At 38.8% G+C, this 20,182-nt stretch overlaps 1 protein-coding gene across 13 annotated transcripts in view; it reads right to left on the bottom strand.

The window, feature by feature from the left end:
* The window catches only part of Inpp4b (inositol polyphosphate-4-phosphatase type II B), a 757,204-nt gene that overhangs the window by 160,534 nt on the left and 576,488 nt on the right, over positions 1 to 20,182 (bottom strand). For all 13 annotated transcript variants that reach the window (XM_075976561.1, XM_075976565.1, XM_075976570.1 and 10 more), the window contains 2 exons: positions 2,049 to 2,179; positions 1,585 to 1,689 (listed from right to left, as the gene is read on the bottom strand). In XM_075976561.1, the coding sequence (XP_075832676.1) occupies positions 1,585 to 1,689; positions 2,049 to 2,179 (236 nt within the window). The remainder of the gene's footprint in view (positions 1 to 1,584; positions 1,690 to 2,048; positions 2,180 to 20,182) is intronic.

The raw sequence follows: 20,182 nt of genomic DNA, 5'->3' as shown, positions 1-20,182 counted from the left end.
AGAATTAAATGAAGGCCCTAGGTCATATGTAAAGTGTAGTGCAGCTCTGAGTCACACGAAATCTGTTGTTGCAAGACATGGTCCTTTGCTGCCTCATACACACCTTGTCACACGAGCTATTAGGAAAATACATGGTGACAGTTCTTAAATATAATGTCTTACACCTTAGCGTTTGATGGTTTTAAAATTTCCATATCATTCATTTTCAAATTACTGACAGCTAGCAATCAAGGAAGAATTCTTGAATGTCTTGATCCTTCCACCATATCCCCAACACATAATCAGATCAAGGGTGTGGGCAACAAGTATAGTCCCAGAGCCAGGAGGTAGGTGCCTAAGGATCATAAACCTCATGTATGTGGTAAGTTTGAGGCCAGCCCACTCTGTATGCAAACTTGTCTCAAATAAGATAAAATAAAGCATAAAATAAAACTGAAAAATAAGTTAAAGGGACTTATGATGTAAGATGTCTCTCTATATGTTGTGAGTATGTTTTAACCATTGGTTAATAAAGAAACTGATTTGTCCAATAGCCAGGAAGAATAGAGCCAGGTGGAAAATCCAAACAGAGATACAGGGATTAAAAAGGGTTGAGTCAGGAAGATGCCAGCAGCCACCAGGGAATCAAGATATGAGGTAACAAGCCACAAGGGGTAAAGCATAGAATAATAAAAATGGTTTATTTAAGTTGTAAGAGGTAGTTAATAATAAGACTGAGCCAATAGACCAAACAGTAATTAATAGTAAGCCTCAGATTGGTTATTCAGAGACTGGCAGGCAGGAGAGAAACCTCCAGTTACAGACTTACGAAGAACATTTAAAATATTTTACTTTCAAATGAGAAGGGGGAACTAGAAAATATCTCATTGTTTAAAAGCACTTGCCACCAATCCTGATGGCCTGAGTTTGATCCTTGGTAGAAGGAGAGACACAATTCCTGCAAACTATTCTCTGATCTCCGCTTAGGTGCTCTAATGGTGCCTGCACACATATACACATCACACTCACACACAAATACATTAAATGAGTGTAGTAACAATAAAAAACAGTAAGGATTTTACAGAACAATAAAAAAAAATGTGGTGTATCAATCACTTGAGATCCAGCTCCGCTGTGCTCTGAGAACCCACACCTTTCTCATAGACAAGAGATCAAACAAAATATTCTACCACTTTCCATTGACTAATTCACTTGCTCCCACAAGAAAGAGTATTGCTGTTAACAGTCACCAAAGCACATAAGCAGGGTATAGCTTCACTCTGCAGTTTAGGCCTCTACCAAAGATAACAACAGAAAAGTTTGTTTCCTGTTTTGTTTTTTTTTTAACAATTAAATCAGTCAGAAAATTATTACCCCTCAGCCATGATGAATGCTATTTCAGGAGATGAGGCTGGGTTTTCATCTCTAATTCAAGTCAGAATATATATATGCTTTCCATGAAACGTGGAAACAGTGTTGCCAACGTCAGCTTTGGTTGTTTCGTCTTCCTGCTACCCTAACTCAACGATGGTCTCTGCCACCATCACCTGCTAAACAAGCACACACTGTGACAGAACTCGACACTCCCTGAGGAATATCAGATACCTTTGAGGTGAGGGCCATGCACTTGCATCCGCTGCAAGTGTAGATTTATTGGAACAAATTCTAACGTTTTCTCTCCTTTGCTGCTGCTGGATTTGAAAGAGGACCCTAGAAGAAGGAGGATTAGAAATGATTAGCAAATGAAGAAACAGATCCATAAACACATATGATATATGTGTGTGTTCAAAGACACATTTGGCAAAAGTGAATGATCTCACAAGAACTTCAGAAAGGAAAATATTAATCCCTTTACTTTCTTCACAAACATCAATTTTAAAATTCCTTCCTTCATTGTTATATTACTACAATAATGCCATAATGTGGAACAACACAGCTCATTCTCCCTTGCGTTAGCTGACAAGACAAGAGAGCGACGAAGAGTTGAATCTTCACTTCTCTTATCTCCACAGCAGCCATTCCAGCTGTTATTTCCATGGGACATTCAGAAAGCCATCGCTGCTCCATACCTGTTTCCTTGCTAAGCTCTGTCAGAATGTCTTGGTACATTGTCACCATTTGATCACAGTGAGTAAGGACATTTTTCCGTAGGTTGTCCCAGTGTGGAGACAGGTCACCAAGCTCTTTTAACTCCTGGTTTCTGTTAAGAATACAAAACAATAGAACATATATTTTTGTCTTTTATCTCAACAGTCAGAATTATTAATTAGGACTATCAAATAAATAAATTTTTCAATGTCCTTCTTAGGAAACTCTGACTTTATCAGCTTGAAATAAAAAATAATAAATAAAATAAAAGTATAAGAAGTTTCGACTATAAGAATTCAAAAAAGTAAACTTTTTGATGAAATCTCACATATAGAAGATTTGGGTACAGCTCCCTGTCATTAATTTCTCTCAAGGACAATCTCAATACTCTGCATGCATATATGTTATCTCGGCTTTATCCAAAGGAATACCTAATCCTGCCATTTAGGTTTAAGTTATTAACTTTTATCCAAATTCTAGCCTTTAGCCAAGTTAATTTAAATAATCAGATTGCCTTTTAAAAGTGATAGTGATAAATGGTTGGATACACTGTGCAGTTGGATGGGTCCTCATTTCCATGACCTTTTGCTGGCCACATTTTCATAACGCTAATTTAACCAGCGATAATGAACTGTCTTTGCTATTTTGGACATGAAACATACTAAATACCAAGCTAATAAATTCAGAAGATGTAGAATCTTTATTATAGGAATGTTAAGTGCAAGAGTAATTGATGGTGTATATAAATGTGCCTTGTTTGCTGGTCTTCCTTGTTGCTTTTGCTTTGTTTCAATGGAACTGTGATGAAGTCCGCTCCATCTTTCATGCGGTCTTTAGTCATTGCCAACATTAGTCTCATTCTCAGCTTTCCCAAAGATTATCTTTCATGACAGAATATTCATTGGAGAAGTAATTAATCAGTAGAAAATGATAAAAGAAAGATAATGATAAAATGGGAGGCAGACATAGAAGGTTTAAGCAGGAAGAATCACATTCTCTGACCTCAAATCATAGGATGTTTAAACTGAGTACAAAAGAATGACAAAACATGCTTGTGATTCCAGAAAGTTCCAGAATTCCAAGCCTAGAAGAAGAAGGACAAGGAGGTTGGGTCTGAGATAGAGAGCTGTGTGGTACATAAACCTATCTGGTTCTACTCTTCGCTTTATAGTTCTATATGAGTATTAGTGCTTAGTGTTTCTATGTACTATGAATAGATATGTGTTTGTTATTTATGATTCGTCTGTGTCTTCATCAGGAATGCTAACTAAAGGTTTGAATGATGAAGAAAAGGAGGACACATTACAGTATTGCTGAACTTCATGTGTGATGAGTCCAAGTGATTACGCATGCCCTTCACTATGAGGTGTTTTCCTGAAACATGGTCCAAAAAGTTTAGCTTCCTATGGGGTGGGGAGTGGCCTGAGATAAACTGTCAGGATTTCATAGCAGATGGGATGAAATATTGCATGTATGTAACATGTCACAGTCTTGCGGAGAAATGCACAGACGGGCCTGGTTGCTCTAACAAAGACACTGAGAGGCACACATACAGACCCATCAGCACAGCGTTAGCTCACACAGAGAAAAGCTCACACAGAGGCTGAAACCAGAGCACCGAAACAGCAAAGGCAGCACTGAGCTTCTGTACAGTTAAACAGATAATTGAAATAAGATAATTATAATAACACAGTAAAGTAGATGAAAAAGTTTAATGGACAACAAAAATGAGGGAACCTCACAATCAGGAAATCGGGACTGTTTATTTTCAGCAATGTTTTGATATTGTAATTTATTGCTAAGTGAGCCAAACTTCCAAGTTCAAACACCTCTTTCTATCAAATTGTCTATCTATTGGCTAAGAGACATTCTATAGCACATTCATTTTTCTACACTTACATCTTTCCTGTTTTACAAGAAGTTCAAGAACATTTGTTGACCCAGGAAAAAGATATTTAAACTGAAGCATTGCTTGATCAGATTGGCATATGGTCATGTCTGTGAAGAATGCTTTGACTGAGGATTGATATGGGAGAGCCTGTCACACTGAAGGTAGCACCATCTCTAAGCAAGAGGGCCCAGGCTGTATAAGACAGCATGCTGAGTATGCTCCAGGAAGTGAACCACTAAGCAGCCTTCCTCCATGGTTTCTGCAGCAGACCCTGGCTCAGCTCCTGCTCTGACTTCCCTCAAAGCTGAATCTTGAGCTGGAAGTATAAGCCAAATAAACCCTTTGCTGTCCAGATTGATTTTTATCAGAGTGTTTATATCACAGCAAAAGAAAGCAAACTAGAACACAGTCTGTTCCAACACTTTGTGATATATAAAGACGATACAGTCTTAATGTTATGTGTATCATAAAAATAATTCAAAAAACAGTTATATATACATATAAATAAAAGCGTATGCTTTGGTTTTGTATGTGTGCATGCAATATTACAATATTCCCTGTGTCTCCAATAGCACAATACTTCTTCCCAGAGAACCCACTCCCCTGCCAAGAACGATCTCCTATCCCTGCCGTCCCTGGACTTCCCTCACTAGCGTCTTCATCTTACATAATCTTGTAGCCTGTCTCCAATTCTACCTTGTCCCCTGGCAGAAAAAAGGAAACAGAGGAGGTTGAGAAGAACATTCTGGATATTGAAATATTAGTAATCACAGGTCCCTCACATATGCAAACATCTGCAGAGAAACAGATGATAGCTCAGGCTTGCAATGCAGATAGTTCATGCTCTGTAGTTCAGGACATCCCATGCACAAAGTGTGGCATTCTTCAAACTCAATGAATAATTGAGACGGATTCACAGCAATAACTTTAGGGACTACCCACTATCTCTGTGTGGTTTTGTAACATCCTATCTAAATATTTCAAAAGCACCAGCTTTCCCTGTCAGGAGACATGCAGGTTCCTTCAAGTTATTACGGTCCCCTGAACCTTCCACAGCATGGACTAATAACAATCCTGCCCCATGTGGAAATACAGACACTGAATAATACAAGGAAAAGAGATTTAAAAACAAAACAAAGCTGTGCAGAGTGAAGACAAATAACTGAACACAGAATGAGTCTCACAAAATCTGCATGCAAAACAACCAGATCTGCTTTCCATGTTTTATCTGCAATGCAGAAAACTTGCATGAGGGCTCAGTTGGTAAATGGCACTGACACCATGCTCCCTGTGACTTGGGTGACTGTGAATGTAGCAATGGAGGGCAACACTAAGCCAAGGCCAAGTGTGGGGACAGATACCAGCCCTCCACCTTCACCTACCCACCTCCTCCCATGAAGCTGGTTTGTATTTGATTTCAATCTCTAACTATGTTGCAGGAGGCAAAATATGTCTGTTGCAGCAAAAAATGAAACAGGATTTAAGGATAACTGGTATGGGACAATTGTCTATATTCTGCCAATTATGTTTTAAATAAACGTCGATTGGCCAGTAGCTAGGCAGGAAATATAGGCGGGAAACAAGACAGGAAATAGAGGTGGGTCAATGAGAACAGGAGAATTCTGGGAAGAGGGAAGCTCCCTCTGCAGTTCTGTCCAGACACAGAAGAAGCAAGATGTGACTACACCACTGAAAAAGGTACTGAGCCATGTGGCTAACACATATTAGTATAATGGGCTAATGTAAGTTATAAGAGTTAGTAAAAAGCCTGACCTAATGGGCCAATCAGTTTATAGTTAATGTAGACCTCTGTATGATTTCTTTGGGACTTAATGATTGCAGGAACCGGGCAAGACAGAAACCCCAGACAACAGATAACTAAACAAAATTTTAAGACTGGTGTGGCGGGGGGGATAGTTTGTAGGAGAAGGGGATTCCAACATGGCTCACATGTACTGTGAGTGACAGCTACTTAGAAATTGTCAGTTACCATAATACGAAATGTCAATTCCTTATTGTAAAACAAGCAAATACATATACATATAACTATATATGTGTGTATAATAGGATATGTATATGGATAACTTGAGTATATATATGTGTGTATGTACAAAAAATAGTATGTGAGTCTCTATAGGAATATATCCTATATATTTTCTCCAAGGAACACTGATACCTAAACAATACTTCCATAAAATATATTACATTTCTCTCTGCATGAGGCCAAGGGTGGCAAGAGCAATCGTAATGGGAATGAGAGAATCCAGAGAGAAATATCTGAAATATAGGCTGTTCAGCTCCTTCCATGGTCTTTTACTCCTCATCACTGACTTCACAAATATTCTCCCGAGTCTGCACAGTAAAAATCATTGTGGAGATGTCCGACTTGGCGATGGGCTTCTGCATGCACAGGAAAATGTCTTTCCTTCTCAAACAAAGGCACATGCATTAACACATTGATATTAGAAGGGTATATCCACAATTATAATTTTTAAATGGGCTCAAAAATTTTAAAAAATTTCTGATATGGTTATAAGCAATTATTGCAACAAGTATCTGAAACTAGCAGCTAATTCTGTATAAGAATGTGGTCAGACCAAATCGCATGACAAAAATTTATATTCCAAAGACTCTGACTGAGTAACAAGACAGCAAAACTGTATTTTAAATTGTTATTGTTGAAGTAAATAGAAATATCTTCTCAGAATGAGCTCCATAAAACTATTCTGTGGAATAAAAATAGCTATACAATTTAAATGGAAAACTTTGGTAGTTAGAATATCATAAAGCCACACGTGGGTGGGCACGAGAGGAAAGTTTAACAGTCAAGCTGTTTCCATTCATTAAGCAAAATTAGACCTTAAATCAAACCCAGAAGAAGTCACAAAAATTATCTGTGAGGGAAAAAAATTAAATAGCAAATGACCAGGGAAGAGCAGAGCCATAAATGATTGGTGGGCAGCTTCAGCTTCATAAAGGGTTGGTGGCAGCATAAAGCCAGCAGAGTTTAAGTAGCTGTCAGGTTTCACGGTGTGTTCAGCCCACAACGGAAAATGTGCTTCCGCTGATATGGGGATGACAATTCCGTCCATGAATGGCAGGTTTCTTTTTTTAACATGCATTTTATAAATGACTGTGTATTTAATGCTGTAACTGATGAGCCACTATTACACAGAAAATGCTGGAACCTTCTGAGTGGTCATTCACTCTGATTTTCATTTGACATTAAAATAAGTGATTTCTCCACACATAACAAGGTTTCAATTTATAGGCAAAGACTGGGAACTAGAACACAGTTATTTCAGGATTAAGTTGTAATCACAGAATCTGTTTGTATGTGATAAACTGTAGGTTTCTATAATTTAATCTTAGGCTACTGCATTAGAAAACACGAGGAGCAATCAGCATACCTTGTTCCAGGCTAAGACTCTATTTGTTACTCCTGATAAAAGTGAATTGGTGTTTGCATCTAAGCAATGTCTTCCTCTTGTTACTGTTAGAGGTCACAAAACGTGAACAGCAATTACTTAATATCTTAAGCTCCACGCTGCAGTGGACACTGCATGGAGTGATGGTTTCTCTCAACCCCTCTGTCCCATGCCAACTTGTTTGCAGGAGTCATGAAAAGCACAGACTAAACACGGACAACGCCAGAGCAAGAAGGTGTGAGGGAGGGAGGGCCTGGGGCTTTGTTTGACTTCTCACTCTGCCTCTTCTTATCATCTGATCAGATTCCATAGCTGCATGGGAACTGCAGGTGTTACTCAGGGAGGTTTGGAAGGTCTGTGCAACCCAAGCAGTTTTGCAGATGCTTACATTGCATTTGGCTGGATGGTTTGTGCCTTAAGACCTTCCTGGTGGTGTTCCTTTGCTGTTCTGTTTGGCAATCAGAATTAATTTGGCTTAAAATATATCTAACCATGTGATTCTTACCACAAGACCCAGAATTCCCTGCTCCATGGTATACTAAACAAATTGAGGATTTACCTGCACCTGGCACACTTTAATGTTCAGCAGCCACACAGCTGACATACTAAACAATGTATGAGCACTGCACAACCTTTTCCACCCTTGAGAGGTTTCCTGGGCAATAACTGCTCTAGACAAGGAGGAAGAACTCAGGAGGTGATGTGACATCCTCAGTGCCCCACAGAGGAGGAAGGCAGAGCTGGGATGTCAGTGCCCCACATAGGATGAAGGCAGAGGTGGGATGTCAGTGCCCCACATAGGATGAAGGCAGAGCTGGGATGTCAGTGCCCCACATAGGATGAAGGCAGAGGTGGGATGTCAGTGCCCCACATAGGATGAAGGCAGAGGTGGGATGTCAGTGCCCCACATAGGATGAAGGCAGAGGTGGGATGTCAGTGCCCCACATAGGATGAAGGCAGAGGTGGGATGTCAGTGCCCCACATAGGATGAAGGCAGAGGTGGGATGCATGAACAGGGCTCATGAGTGCACATTCTACTCACTTTCTCTTATTTCCAAGTGAGAACTATTTTTTTTTTCTAAGAAAATATCTATGTGGGGACTCATTTCAATACGGTCCAACTCTAAAACAAGCTGCTTCAAATATTCTCCAAAGGGCATTTGATACATAGTTTTGACTGTATCAACTGCTGCAAAGTTCAACATTCCAGAAAAATATGTTTCCGGTACATATTTAACCAGCTATTTTATGTCTGATACTGCTCTAAGCACCTGAGACATTTCTTCTTTCATTGCTTGTAACGTGTTGATGAAGGTACAATTATCATCACAGTCATTATCATTTTACAAATGAGGAAACTGAGACCCAGAGAAGTCAAGTAAGCCATCCGTGGTCACTGCCTGGTGGAAAGCCAAACTGGCATTGCTCCCAGCCAGTTTGGCTTTAGACCAGATAAAGGCTAGCCAGAGCTGCATGAGAAAATATCATACTCTGGTTTATTGATGGGAATGCAGTTGTAGAGACTTCTGAAGCCTCTGAATCCAAGAAAACATAGCAGCAGTTTGGGTCCCCTGATGCCTGCCCTGTACCTTACAGAACATTATCTCAACTAAGCCATTTCATTGCCTATACTTTGTAGGGACATACTCTTGCTTCCTTTTTTATGTCCAGATTTCCCCTGTTTACATAGCTATTGGCCAGGTTAGATGAGGGTTATTAATAAGGTAAGGGCTTCATTGTCCCCTAACTGTAATGATTGTTCTGTCTCTTTATGAGACAAGCCACACCCACTCCCTCCCCCATCTGCCGAGGCAGGCAGGTCTCCCTTCCTCTTGCAGCCTAAGTCTCTTTCTCTTTTCCATCTCCCTCTCGGAGAGGCAGCTTAGGTCTCTCCTCTCTCTCTGACTCTCTGTTCTTTTCCCCTTTTCCCTTCCTTTCCACAACTACTAAATAAACATCCAACCTCACTCTGCATGCCATGCCTCTGTCTGTCTCTCGCCAGCCTCTGGAGACGCTGCCAGGGACCAACCACCTTCGTAGACCTGCAGCAAGGTCTCATGCGCAGTCCCTGCCTAGGACTGGCTGCTCTTGGGATCTCCTGTCCACTTCCTGCTGCCGCTGGGGATCCCGCAACAAGCTACTTGGGGAATGAGCATCATTTTTTTAATAATCCATTACACTAACTACCTCCAAAGGTCCTTTCTCCAGGACAGGTTGGTTGTAGGAGTGTGCAGCACTCAAACAGTTGCTTTAGCTACACTTCTATTCTGCAACGACTTGGATATTAAATTCAGCATCAAAGCCTGTGTGTTGAAAGTCTGGTCATCAGCTGTGGAGGAGACACTGAGAGACAGCTGGGATGTTTAGGAATTGGCAGGAGAAAGTTAGATCGCTGGCGTCAGGTTTTGGAAAGGAGTGCTGGGACTCTGGCTCTTTTTTCCTTTATCCCTTCATTTTCCTGGCTATTGTGAGGGCCCACAGATGTGACCCTGTTTCACCTAGACTAAAGGTCAGGGAGTTTGAGCTTATTTTTCCTCTTTTGAAGTTGTTTACTACAGGTGTGTCTACTGTAGAAGCCAGCCATGATAAGCTAAATATGAACCAACGGAAGTTCTTTACTTCCGACCATTATCACCTGCCAGAGTAGGACTCAGCCATCAATAAATTTAACCGACGCCTGAGTCACAGCAGTTTACCCTGAAGCAATACCTGGTTGCAGGAAGAACCACAAACAGAGATTATCCAACCACCACCCAAGAACAGACCATCCAAAGGAAATGCCTAACATTCCAACAGCTGTAGATAGGACCACCTGCCAGCACACTCACCAGGACACCCCTAGACAAATGTCAGCCAATCAGGGGTCCTAAACCTCAGAAACCCCTCACTTCCACCTTACTACTATAAAAACCCAATTCTAACTGAGCTAGGGGCTCTCTGTTTATTCCAATACGTTGGACATGCGGAGAGACCGAGTTTGTAAGCTTGCATAAAATAAAGGCTCTTTGCTTTTAGATATGGGACTCCGTCTTCTTGTTGGCTTTTGGGAGACTTCGCGAATACAAACAAGAGATTCTGACCTAGGGTGTGATTAATTAGTATTTTCAATACAGAGATGGATCCTGTTCCACCTTTCTATTCCTGCTCCTTCAAAGGAGACTAGCAGGAAGTCCAGGGAGTAGCTGCCTGCAGGATACTTGGTCTATTCCCTATATTGCATCAAGGAAGTCTGTTACCTTCCCTTCCCCTTTTAGAGTGAATTACCTAAGCCTGTGAAAAACAAATGTGGGCGGGTTCAGTATTTACTGAATTTCCCTCCCAACGCTGCTGTGGGTTTCTCTCTTTTGTTTCTCTTCTATCTTTGTTCATTTTGCTTAATAATTCTAATCCTCACGCTCCTACCCTGGAAAGTGCGAATTTCACTGAGGCTGGATCCCAACAGGCCACCAATAGGGAAATAGGTGTCTTCTGCCTCCCTCCCTCTCTTCTCTCTCCTTGAGTTTACCAATCTGGGAAAAACATAAATAGAATAGCACAAAAGTAAAAAGAATGTCCTTGTCCTGAAGTCCAGCAGACAGAAGGGAAAAAGTGCTATGCTACTCTTCCTCTTATTTTTAAAGGGCAGGGCACACCAACTGGTTTTCCAATAACGAATGGCCATCCCTCAAAACACATATACAAGTTACATTATACAGAGCAGGTTTGGGTTAAGATTAAACGTGTTATGCATATACCTATATACATGCAACAACAATATACATGCCTATACACATATACATGCATATACATATATACATGCATATACATATATACATGCAACAACAATATAAATGCATATGCGTATATGCATGCATATACACATATACATGCATATACATATATACACACAACAACAATTAATGCAATGGGGACCATGAATTTGAAAGAAGACAGAGATGGGTATGTGGGAGGGTTTGGAAGAAGAAAGGGAAAGAGAGAAATGTGGTGATTACCTTATAAATTAAAAAATCAAAAATACAGATTCAACTGCTAATTACCTTGAATCAGTCCTATCAAACAAAATTCTGTACTAGCTGTGTTGTATAATTTGGCAGCTACTAGCCTCGAGTAGATATGGCAAAACTGGAATACAACCCAGGGGACTAACATGAAATTTTAATTTGATTTAATTGTAATAAATTTAGAGAAGGTTTAAATAGCCACGAGTTGCACATATTGGATAGTGCAGTTTTAGTGTTGGAGTAGGTAAATGTTGAAGGAACCAGGAGAGGAGCTGGAGAGGCCCTTGAAACCTTCACCTGCATTTCAGATGCACTTTCAAGCAGCCTGTCACGGGACTCACAAATGCATCAGAAGACAGTGTGGGGCTGTCACACTGGCCTCTACAATGTTCATTTATCTCAGAGAAAAGATAATATTAACTAACTAGATATAGACTAACAATAGTTTGACATGAAAATCCAGAAGTATCATTAGCAAACTTGAGGTGTCCTTCCTTTTATATTGTAGAATTCCTGAGACCCTAATACTTGATGTCATGATGCTAGAAATATACCTAGCTGTGCCTTTCTGTCTTAAAACAATCAGAAGCTGAGAATAAGAAATGTGTTAGTTACCGTTTATCTGGACCACAAAGAGCAGCCTCTTGGGGCTCACTCACTAGTTCTAGAGCAATGAATTGTGCTTCTAAACCCCCCGGCAGAAATGCTTGAGTCATCCTTGACAAAGCTCCTTAAAGTCTCAAGTTTACGGCAGCATGTTTGATCTCTAGTCTGCCTTACAATTTTCCAAATACTGGACTCTATTAACAATTTTGAGTTTTCTCAGGAAAAAGAAATAACATTATAACTAATACAATATGATAGAGCTAGCACTGATGTCCAGAAGCATCAACAGAAAATTTAAAGTATTCTTTTTTTTATATTTCAGAATACCTGAGACCCCCAATGACTATGAGGTCTGATTGCTATTCCTAAATCAGTATCTCAGAATCAACGCCCCCCCAATACAGTGGAGAGAAAGTGGGTCCAATCTATTTTTTATCCCTGGGAATTTATGACACAGTGTATTTATGCTGCCAGAGGTGTGTGGTACGCTATTAATCCTAAAGGCATACACAGACACATTAAATATGCTTATTTTTGTGCCTCCAAAATTGTCACTTTTCCACTGTAATAAGAAAGAACAATAATAACTTTGATCATGTGGCTGCATGTCCATTATTTATTATATTAAGGCAAAGAATCTCAACATATTAAAGACGTGTTTATATACCAGGTATATGTCATTCATTGAACATTCTGCACATGTATGCACATTGCTTAGGGGTTTTTTGCACTTGGAAGAAAATGAAAATTTAGAATTGTCATCACACAGCTGTTCACCATCAGTGTGTGAATGTGGAATCAGAGGACAACCTGCAGGATTTAGCTCTACCTTTCTATCACAGGGATCAAACTCAGGTCACCCGGTAGAGCAGCCAGTGCCTTTTACTGATGAACCATCTCACCAGCTCAACCTATATAACTTAATGTTCATGACACACTCTCTCCTAATAATTTTATATAAAGAATCTTGGCACGATAGGGCTATAGCTGTAGCTTGATATAGAATGCTGGCCTAGCATGGGGAAGTTCAGGATTTAATTCTGAAAAGCAAATCAAATCAAAAAGGAAAAAAAAAAAGGATAAATCACACCAGGACAGAATCCTGGCACAACAGAACAAAGTTATCCTTTTTAGGCGTATTTTACCCTATTCTTTCCTGTGAGGATATCTTAATATCAAAACAGTAAAATAAAGCCCACATTTCGTTGCCAACTTGATGAAACAAAAAACTACACAGGACCTCTCATTAAACAATGAACTTAACGACACACAGCATCTGCCCTCTATGCCAGGAGTTGCCAGGTCAAAGGCACTCACTTGATGAACCACACACCACTGTGCAGCAGCATCACATAAAGAAACGTGAGCAGAAGAAGGGGAATTTATCAGGCATGAGCCCACACCAGCATCAGGATGCGGTGCCGATAATTCATCCTTCTGGATCCTCAGGGTTGGGTTCTCAACGAGAGCAAGCAAGGAAACAAAGATAAATATGTAAACTGAAGGGCTTGGAAATGAATTCATCATCTATGAAACTCATCAGTTTGGGGATGGTTTGATAAACATGTTGTCTAGGAAGAATGGCTCACCCCTCAAACTCATCAGTCTGGGGATGATTTGATAAGTATGTTGTCTAAGAAGAGGGGCTCACTCCTGATTGCTGTTCACTCTAAGCCATGTTTCTTTGAAGTTAGTGAAGATTTTCTATTTTTTTCTTTTTTGCTTTTTCCAGGTATGTACACTTTAAAAGACACTAGGAAAGGCTGTGCTTCAGTTGTGTGTAACAAACCAGACTTACGACAAAGACAGAGATTTAGGTAAATAAAAGATCAAGCTCATATTTACAAAGATCATGCTTATTCTACAACAGACAGCACGGGAAAGAGACTTTCTCCCTGGTAATAAATGCCTTTGGCGGTGGCAGCGGCAAGGAGGGGGGAGTATGTAAGTTCATCTTAAAAAGTCATAAGAATTAGATAAGCAAAGTCATTTTGCAAGAATTCTACTGGCTCTCTATTCATAAGTGATGTTATTTTTACAATGAAATTTACCTAAACAAATATGCCTTTCATTTAAGATTTTAATGTGTAGTTTAGTTTTAAAAGGTTTTCTATAATGCTATTGTAGGGAAATAAACATTTTTAAATGATAGGTTTTAAAATGACAAAATGATTTAAAATGAGGGGAAAGATAAAAAAGACTATCTTCTTTCAGAATCCCTTTACTACCTAGAAAGTCAGCACAGATATATGAAAATATTTAGGTGAATATGTAGACTCTGTACCTCTAATATATTTCTTTACAGCAAGTATTATATCAAAGTTTGGAGCCTACAGATCCTTGTCAATGATCTTTTTCATATGTAATAATACATTATACTAAATAAACAATTATAATTTATATTCTTGTAGATACATACATCATAATTCCTGAATATAGTATGAAAATTAAAAGAAAGACTTGAGTTTTGAGTCAGCTCCCCAATATTATAAGCTATTTCCAATGCTCTTGATTATGCTCCAGAATTCAATAGTAAGACCATATTTCTGAAGATACTACATGCTTGAGTGGTGTGGTATAGCACATGGAAAAATCAGGCTAGTATCAACCAGGAAGATTCACCTGTACTGGCTAGCTTTGATACTGGTAGGACATTTTAAGGATACCACTGGCAAACAAAAGCCACCAACAATGTTATTGCGGCCCCTGTGAGTGCAAAACCTACTGGCCTGGCAAGATAGGACAACTGGTACAATAGTAACGCAATGCTACGGGAGCAGCCAGACACTTTCTTACTGGATTTAAGTTATACTCCAGAAGACAAAATATGTGAAAATATGTGTCTGGTCTGTTAAACTGAGCCAAAATGCAGGAGTGTTTAGGTTCAAGGCCATAGGGGAGAACTTAGTACTATTATTCTACTAAATATACATAGCATGAAACAGTTCTCCCTAAGTTTTTATATTTATTCAAATAAATTAGTGCACCTCTCAGTCCTCATCAGAAAATTTTCTGTTTGCGGAAGATGGTAATTAATACAGAAACCTATTGCTTATCAATGAATAGAGAATAAGTGCTTGGAATGGTCAGCATATATATATATATATATATATATATATGATATCATACCTTTTCCCACAAGGCTCAGGGATCATCACAGCCAACAGGGAAGAAAGACTATATGAGCTACAGACAGTAAATGCCTACAGCAAAACTGCATTTGCAGGGTCTTTGTAGAATGAATGTAGAGTGTCTGTGGCTATGTGCATAAGACATGAAGATTACTGAGCCAGTCAAATTCCTAGAGTGAATGGGGATCAGACTCATGAAGTCCTATGCCCATCTGAGAAACTACTTGCAACTGATGACTTCAGGGGAGACAGTCCATTTCCTTTAAGGGTGTGGTCACTGCGAGGCTAGCCATGTTCCAGTAGTTGATATTACACCCAGGTACCTACAACAGTAAGATCATGCATTGACTTTGATAAAATAAAGTGAAATAAAAGTAATGAGAAAATCCCAGAGGGAGATTGGGAAGGTGTTTGAGGAGGGCTTGAAATGTAATTTCAAGGAAGATTTAAACAAAATACTTTATATGCTGAAATTTTCAAACAAAAATTGAAAAAACTGTAAGTAAGTAATGAAAAGCTCCCAGTTTGTGATCATTAAAAAGTATTTCAGGCCAGGCGGTGGTGGCGCATGCCTTTAATCCCAGCACTTGGGAGGCAGAGGCAGGAGGATCTTTGTGAGTTCGAGGCCAGCCTGGTCTACAAAGGGAGTTCCAGGACAGGCTCCAAAGCTACAGAGAAACCCTGTCTCGAAAAACCAAAAAAAAAAAAAAAAAAAAAAAAGTATTTCAGCCTACTGAACCTCATTAACAAACTATAAATCAAGTCAAAGAATTTCTGTAATGAGTAATTTCTGTAAAATTATAGGGATCACATAAACTTCAAGTACTGCTGTAATGAATGATCTGTCTTAGTAGTGCTTACAAGTTTTGTTGAAGCAAATTTTATCATTCAAAAAGGAAAAATTGAAGTATTTTAATTTCAATTTGTTGTCATTAATATGATTTACCATCATGCAAATGTTCAAATTTTGGAAACTGAAATACCCAAGCAAAGTCTATCTATTCCTTCCCAGAAGTCAACAGAATTTTGCATATAAAGTCTGAGTTTTCAAACTCTACTGCAATTTTCTACACTAAAATACTAAGAACATTTTTTTCAGTGTTGGTTCATAAGTTTTCTCTGCACTATAAAACAGAGCACACATATCTGTTTGATATAAAATTTGAAGAGTAGCTTCAAGCTCATGTGTATAAAACATTCATCTCCTGAGTTCCAACTTCTTAACACCATATACTGGAAAGCTTCTCTGCTCTCTGTTAATTAAATTAATGATTAAAATTGTATACAGGGAAGAAGAGGAAAAAGAGACAAAAACTGATGCAATAGAATTATTTTCTTCTGGAGAATTATATTGGCTATAGAGTCCATTTACAGTAAAATAAGTTTTTTAAATGTCATTTTATGTTTATAAATTTGTATATCTTTATAAAGATAATAGTACATAGCTACATGGGTCCCATCTAAATACATGCATACCACACTAGATTTAACATAATATTTATAATCTCCAAGGAACTTATACCATATAGGTAGAACTATTCTGTAGACTGAGCCTAGCGAACTTTAAAATAGTGTGATATTTAAAGAAAATACTCAACATAAAGAAAATATGTAATGTCATTAAGACAGACTATAACAATTTTATGCTAGTAGCTTAGAAGACCTATATAACTTATCCTGCACTCAACCATGCTGGAAGAACTATAAACACAAGGAAAAGCACATATAAAGACACACACACACACACACACACACACACACACACACACACACACACACACAGGTTGTTTGTAACAGGTCATTCTTTCCTTCTCACCAAATTACTCCACAGTGTGCTAGTTTCTTCTCTATTCTTTAGTTACACTAGATCAAAGTAGTAATTGTCTTGTGAGAAGTACCAAATCTTCTATGTCTTATTCTTATAGAAACATTTAAACTTCTCAAAAGGACAGTATAACTTTGAACACTCTGTAAGGAGAAATTTGCCTCCTGATTCTATCCTAGCGTGTAATTCTGGTACAGTTCACAAGGGGCTAAATACAAAAGCTATCTCCAGAAACCCCTAACTGCAACCTGCATTTTAGAAATATTTCTAATAGATTGCATGATCCTGCAATGCGATTTGTGGATTTGAAGGAAAAGTTAAGAAGAATGGGCACAAACAAAAGCTGTAGTTAAACTATCACAGAAACAGAATAATGGTGTTCAATCAGAGCACATGAGGTGAGACACAAGTGTCATGGGTTTGTGAGAAACTGTAAAACAAGAATAATCAGAAATTAGATTTGATTTGGGGTAAATTTAGTAAGATATATCATTGGGGTTGGAATGGGTGCTGTGATTTCTTGAGATGGGAACTGGCTAAGAATGATTTAGAAACAAATTAACAAGAGTTAAGCTTTAGCCATGAGGGGCAACTGCAGCAACACATACTATAGAAGTGTTCAGCTAGCAATTAGATAGGAGGATCGAGGGCTCAGAGGACATGTGTGAGATACGAGGTTTAGAAAACTAGAGCATTAAAGAGCAGATAAAGCAAGAAGGTCAGTTGCCTAGACTTACGCAGGAGGACAGCACCATCCTGCAGGGTTCAGATGAAGAAGCTGCTAGGGAGAACCAGAGGTACAGCAGGTTAAACTGCCAAGAGAGTGTGCCCGCGGGGAGGATGTTGAGTTGTTTCCAAGTAAAAAAATTCTACTGAGAGGGCAGACATATGTAGGACAAACACTGTTCATTTGAGTCACTTACCAATATATTTTTCATCATGAAACGCTTTAGACTTTTGAAAGATCAAGCAACAGAAATAAACAACTACAACTTTGATGGAGTGCTGATAGCATCAGTATTATAGTGTCAATGATAATTTTATGTCAATTAAAAAAACTGATTATACCTTTCTACATCTTGGATATAAAGTAGAATTTTATTTTAGATATCATGAAATAGTAGGAAAAGGTATAAGTAAGTAATAAGGACAATAAATATGAAATCAGAAGCAATTTAAAATACTTAAGCTAGGTGAAAATAAATGCTGATGTTTTCATGAGGTAACAGAAATGGAATACTTTTCTAAACATAATTTAGGCAAAGGATGGAATCAGACTAGAACTGAAGGCTTTAGAACATAGTTAAACATCATCATAAATGTCACAGGTAGCAGAATATGTATGTGGTCTCAAACAGTCACTGCAAGTCATAGTTCTAGCCATTTCTTCCTTTAAACAACTAGAATAGGAGAAAAGGCCACATGTAATCTATACAAGATGGCAGTTTACAGAGTGAAGATAAAAATCAAGCAATTTAATGAGATGAGTAGGTGAGATTCACCCATAAAAATTATTTTAATGAACACTAAAAATAAAATACATTAACAAAAACTATATGAATGAAACTATAGAAACATATAGTAGAAATGAAGTTGTCATGGAGGTGGGAAGTTCCACACTCCCCCACAGCTCCAGCAATTGCAAGGTACCTGAGATGCTGGCTGAGACCTCATCAGAGAAGTCTCATTGTGAAGTAGATGGTTCTTAATACAGAAGTTACAGCTGAGCAAAGTGTAATAAATCTGCTCAGCCACCACTGGGACGTCTATATCATAGTGCACTGCCCAATGCTCAGGAACCAGGTACCAGTGAAGACAGTGCAGAAATAATGTAAGAGACAGAGTTTGGGGAGGACTGCTGTGGGACAATGGTACCCAATAAAGGTTTGTTAGTTGTACTGGTTTAATAAAATGCTGATTGGCCAATAGCCAGGCAGGAAGTATAGGAAGGGTGACCAGAATAAGAGAATTCTGGGAAGAGGAAAGGTTCCATCTGCAGTTGTAACCCAGATGCACAGGAAGCAAGATGAGAATGCCTCGCTTATAAATGATACCAAGCCATATGGCTGACACAGACAAGAATTAGGGGTTAATGTAGGATGTAATAGTTAATAAGAAGCCTGAGCTCAAAGGCCAACCAGTTTATGATTAATGTAGACCTCTGTGTGTTTCTTTGGGACTGAACAGCTGCAGTACCAGGACAGAAACCTCTGTCAACAAATAGCACCCAACGTGGGGCAACTATATCCGCATAAAACCTGAGAGAGCTTGGGAAATAGTTCTAGACACAAAAGAATAGTGTTAAGCATGGCTTTGTGGTAGCAGCATTTTCCTGGGTGGGCTCTGTTTGCAGGAGGCAAGAGTTTCATTTGAGAGAGGCTTCCTGACTCAGTTTTAGCTGCAAAAACTCTTTTAAGAGGCCCCACCACAAAAAACTGAAATGCTGTTTATGAGTAGTAGCTGATAGCATGCTTCTTGGTGGTGGCAGGGACCTTGAAACTCCATAGAATTCTGGCAATAAGCATGTCTCTGGCCAGTACCTCCGCCATGAGGCTATGTCTCTCTTAGGATCCTCTTTGTTTACGAGGCTCTCTGGGGATGTGAATTGTAGGCTGATTTTTCTTTGATTTATGTCTAAAAGCCACTTATGAGTGAGTACATATTACAGATTCAATGCAATACCCAGCAAAATCATAGCAAGATTCTTCACAGACCTCGAAAGAACAATACTCAACTTCATATGGGATATCAGAAAACTCAGGATAGCCAAAACAATCCTGTACAACAAAGGAACTTCTGGAGGCATCACAATCCCTGTCTTCAAACTCTACTACAGAGCTACAGTATTAAAAACAGCCTGGTATTTGCCTAAAAACAGACAGGAAGACCAATGGAACTGAATCAAAGACCTGGATATCAATCCATACACCTATGAACACCTGATTTCGACAAAGAAGCAAAAAATATAAAATGAAAAAAAAGCATATTCAACAAATGGTGCTAGTATAGCTGGATGTCAACATGTAGGAGAATTTTAAAAATAGTCTTCTAAGTTATAATAATATAATATGACATATGATAAGATAAAACAAAATTAACATGTCGGAATTAGACAAAATAAACAAACAAAAGGAAAATAACCCAAGAGAAGGCACAAGAATCAGAGACCCATTAATTTTCACTCAGGAATCACTCATAAAATCACTAAACTGGAAACCATAATATAAACATGA

This window comes from Microtus pennsylvanicus, chromosome 6 (assembly GCF_037038515.1).
Source record: "Microtus pennsylvanicus isolate mMicPen1 chromosome 6, mMicPen1.hap1, whole genome shotgun sequence".
Lineage (NCBI taxonomy): Eukaryota > Metazoa > Chordata > Mammalia > Rodentia > Cricetidae > Microtus > Microtus pennsylvanicus.
Note: the sequence above shows the minus strand (reverse complement) of the source record. Positions and strands in the feature narration are given on the sequence as shown.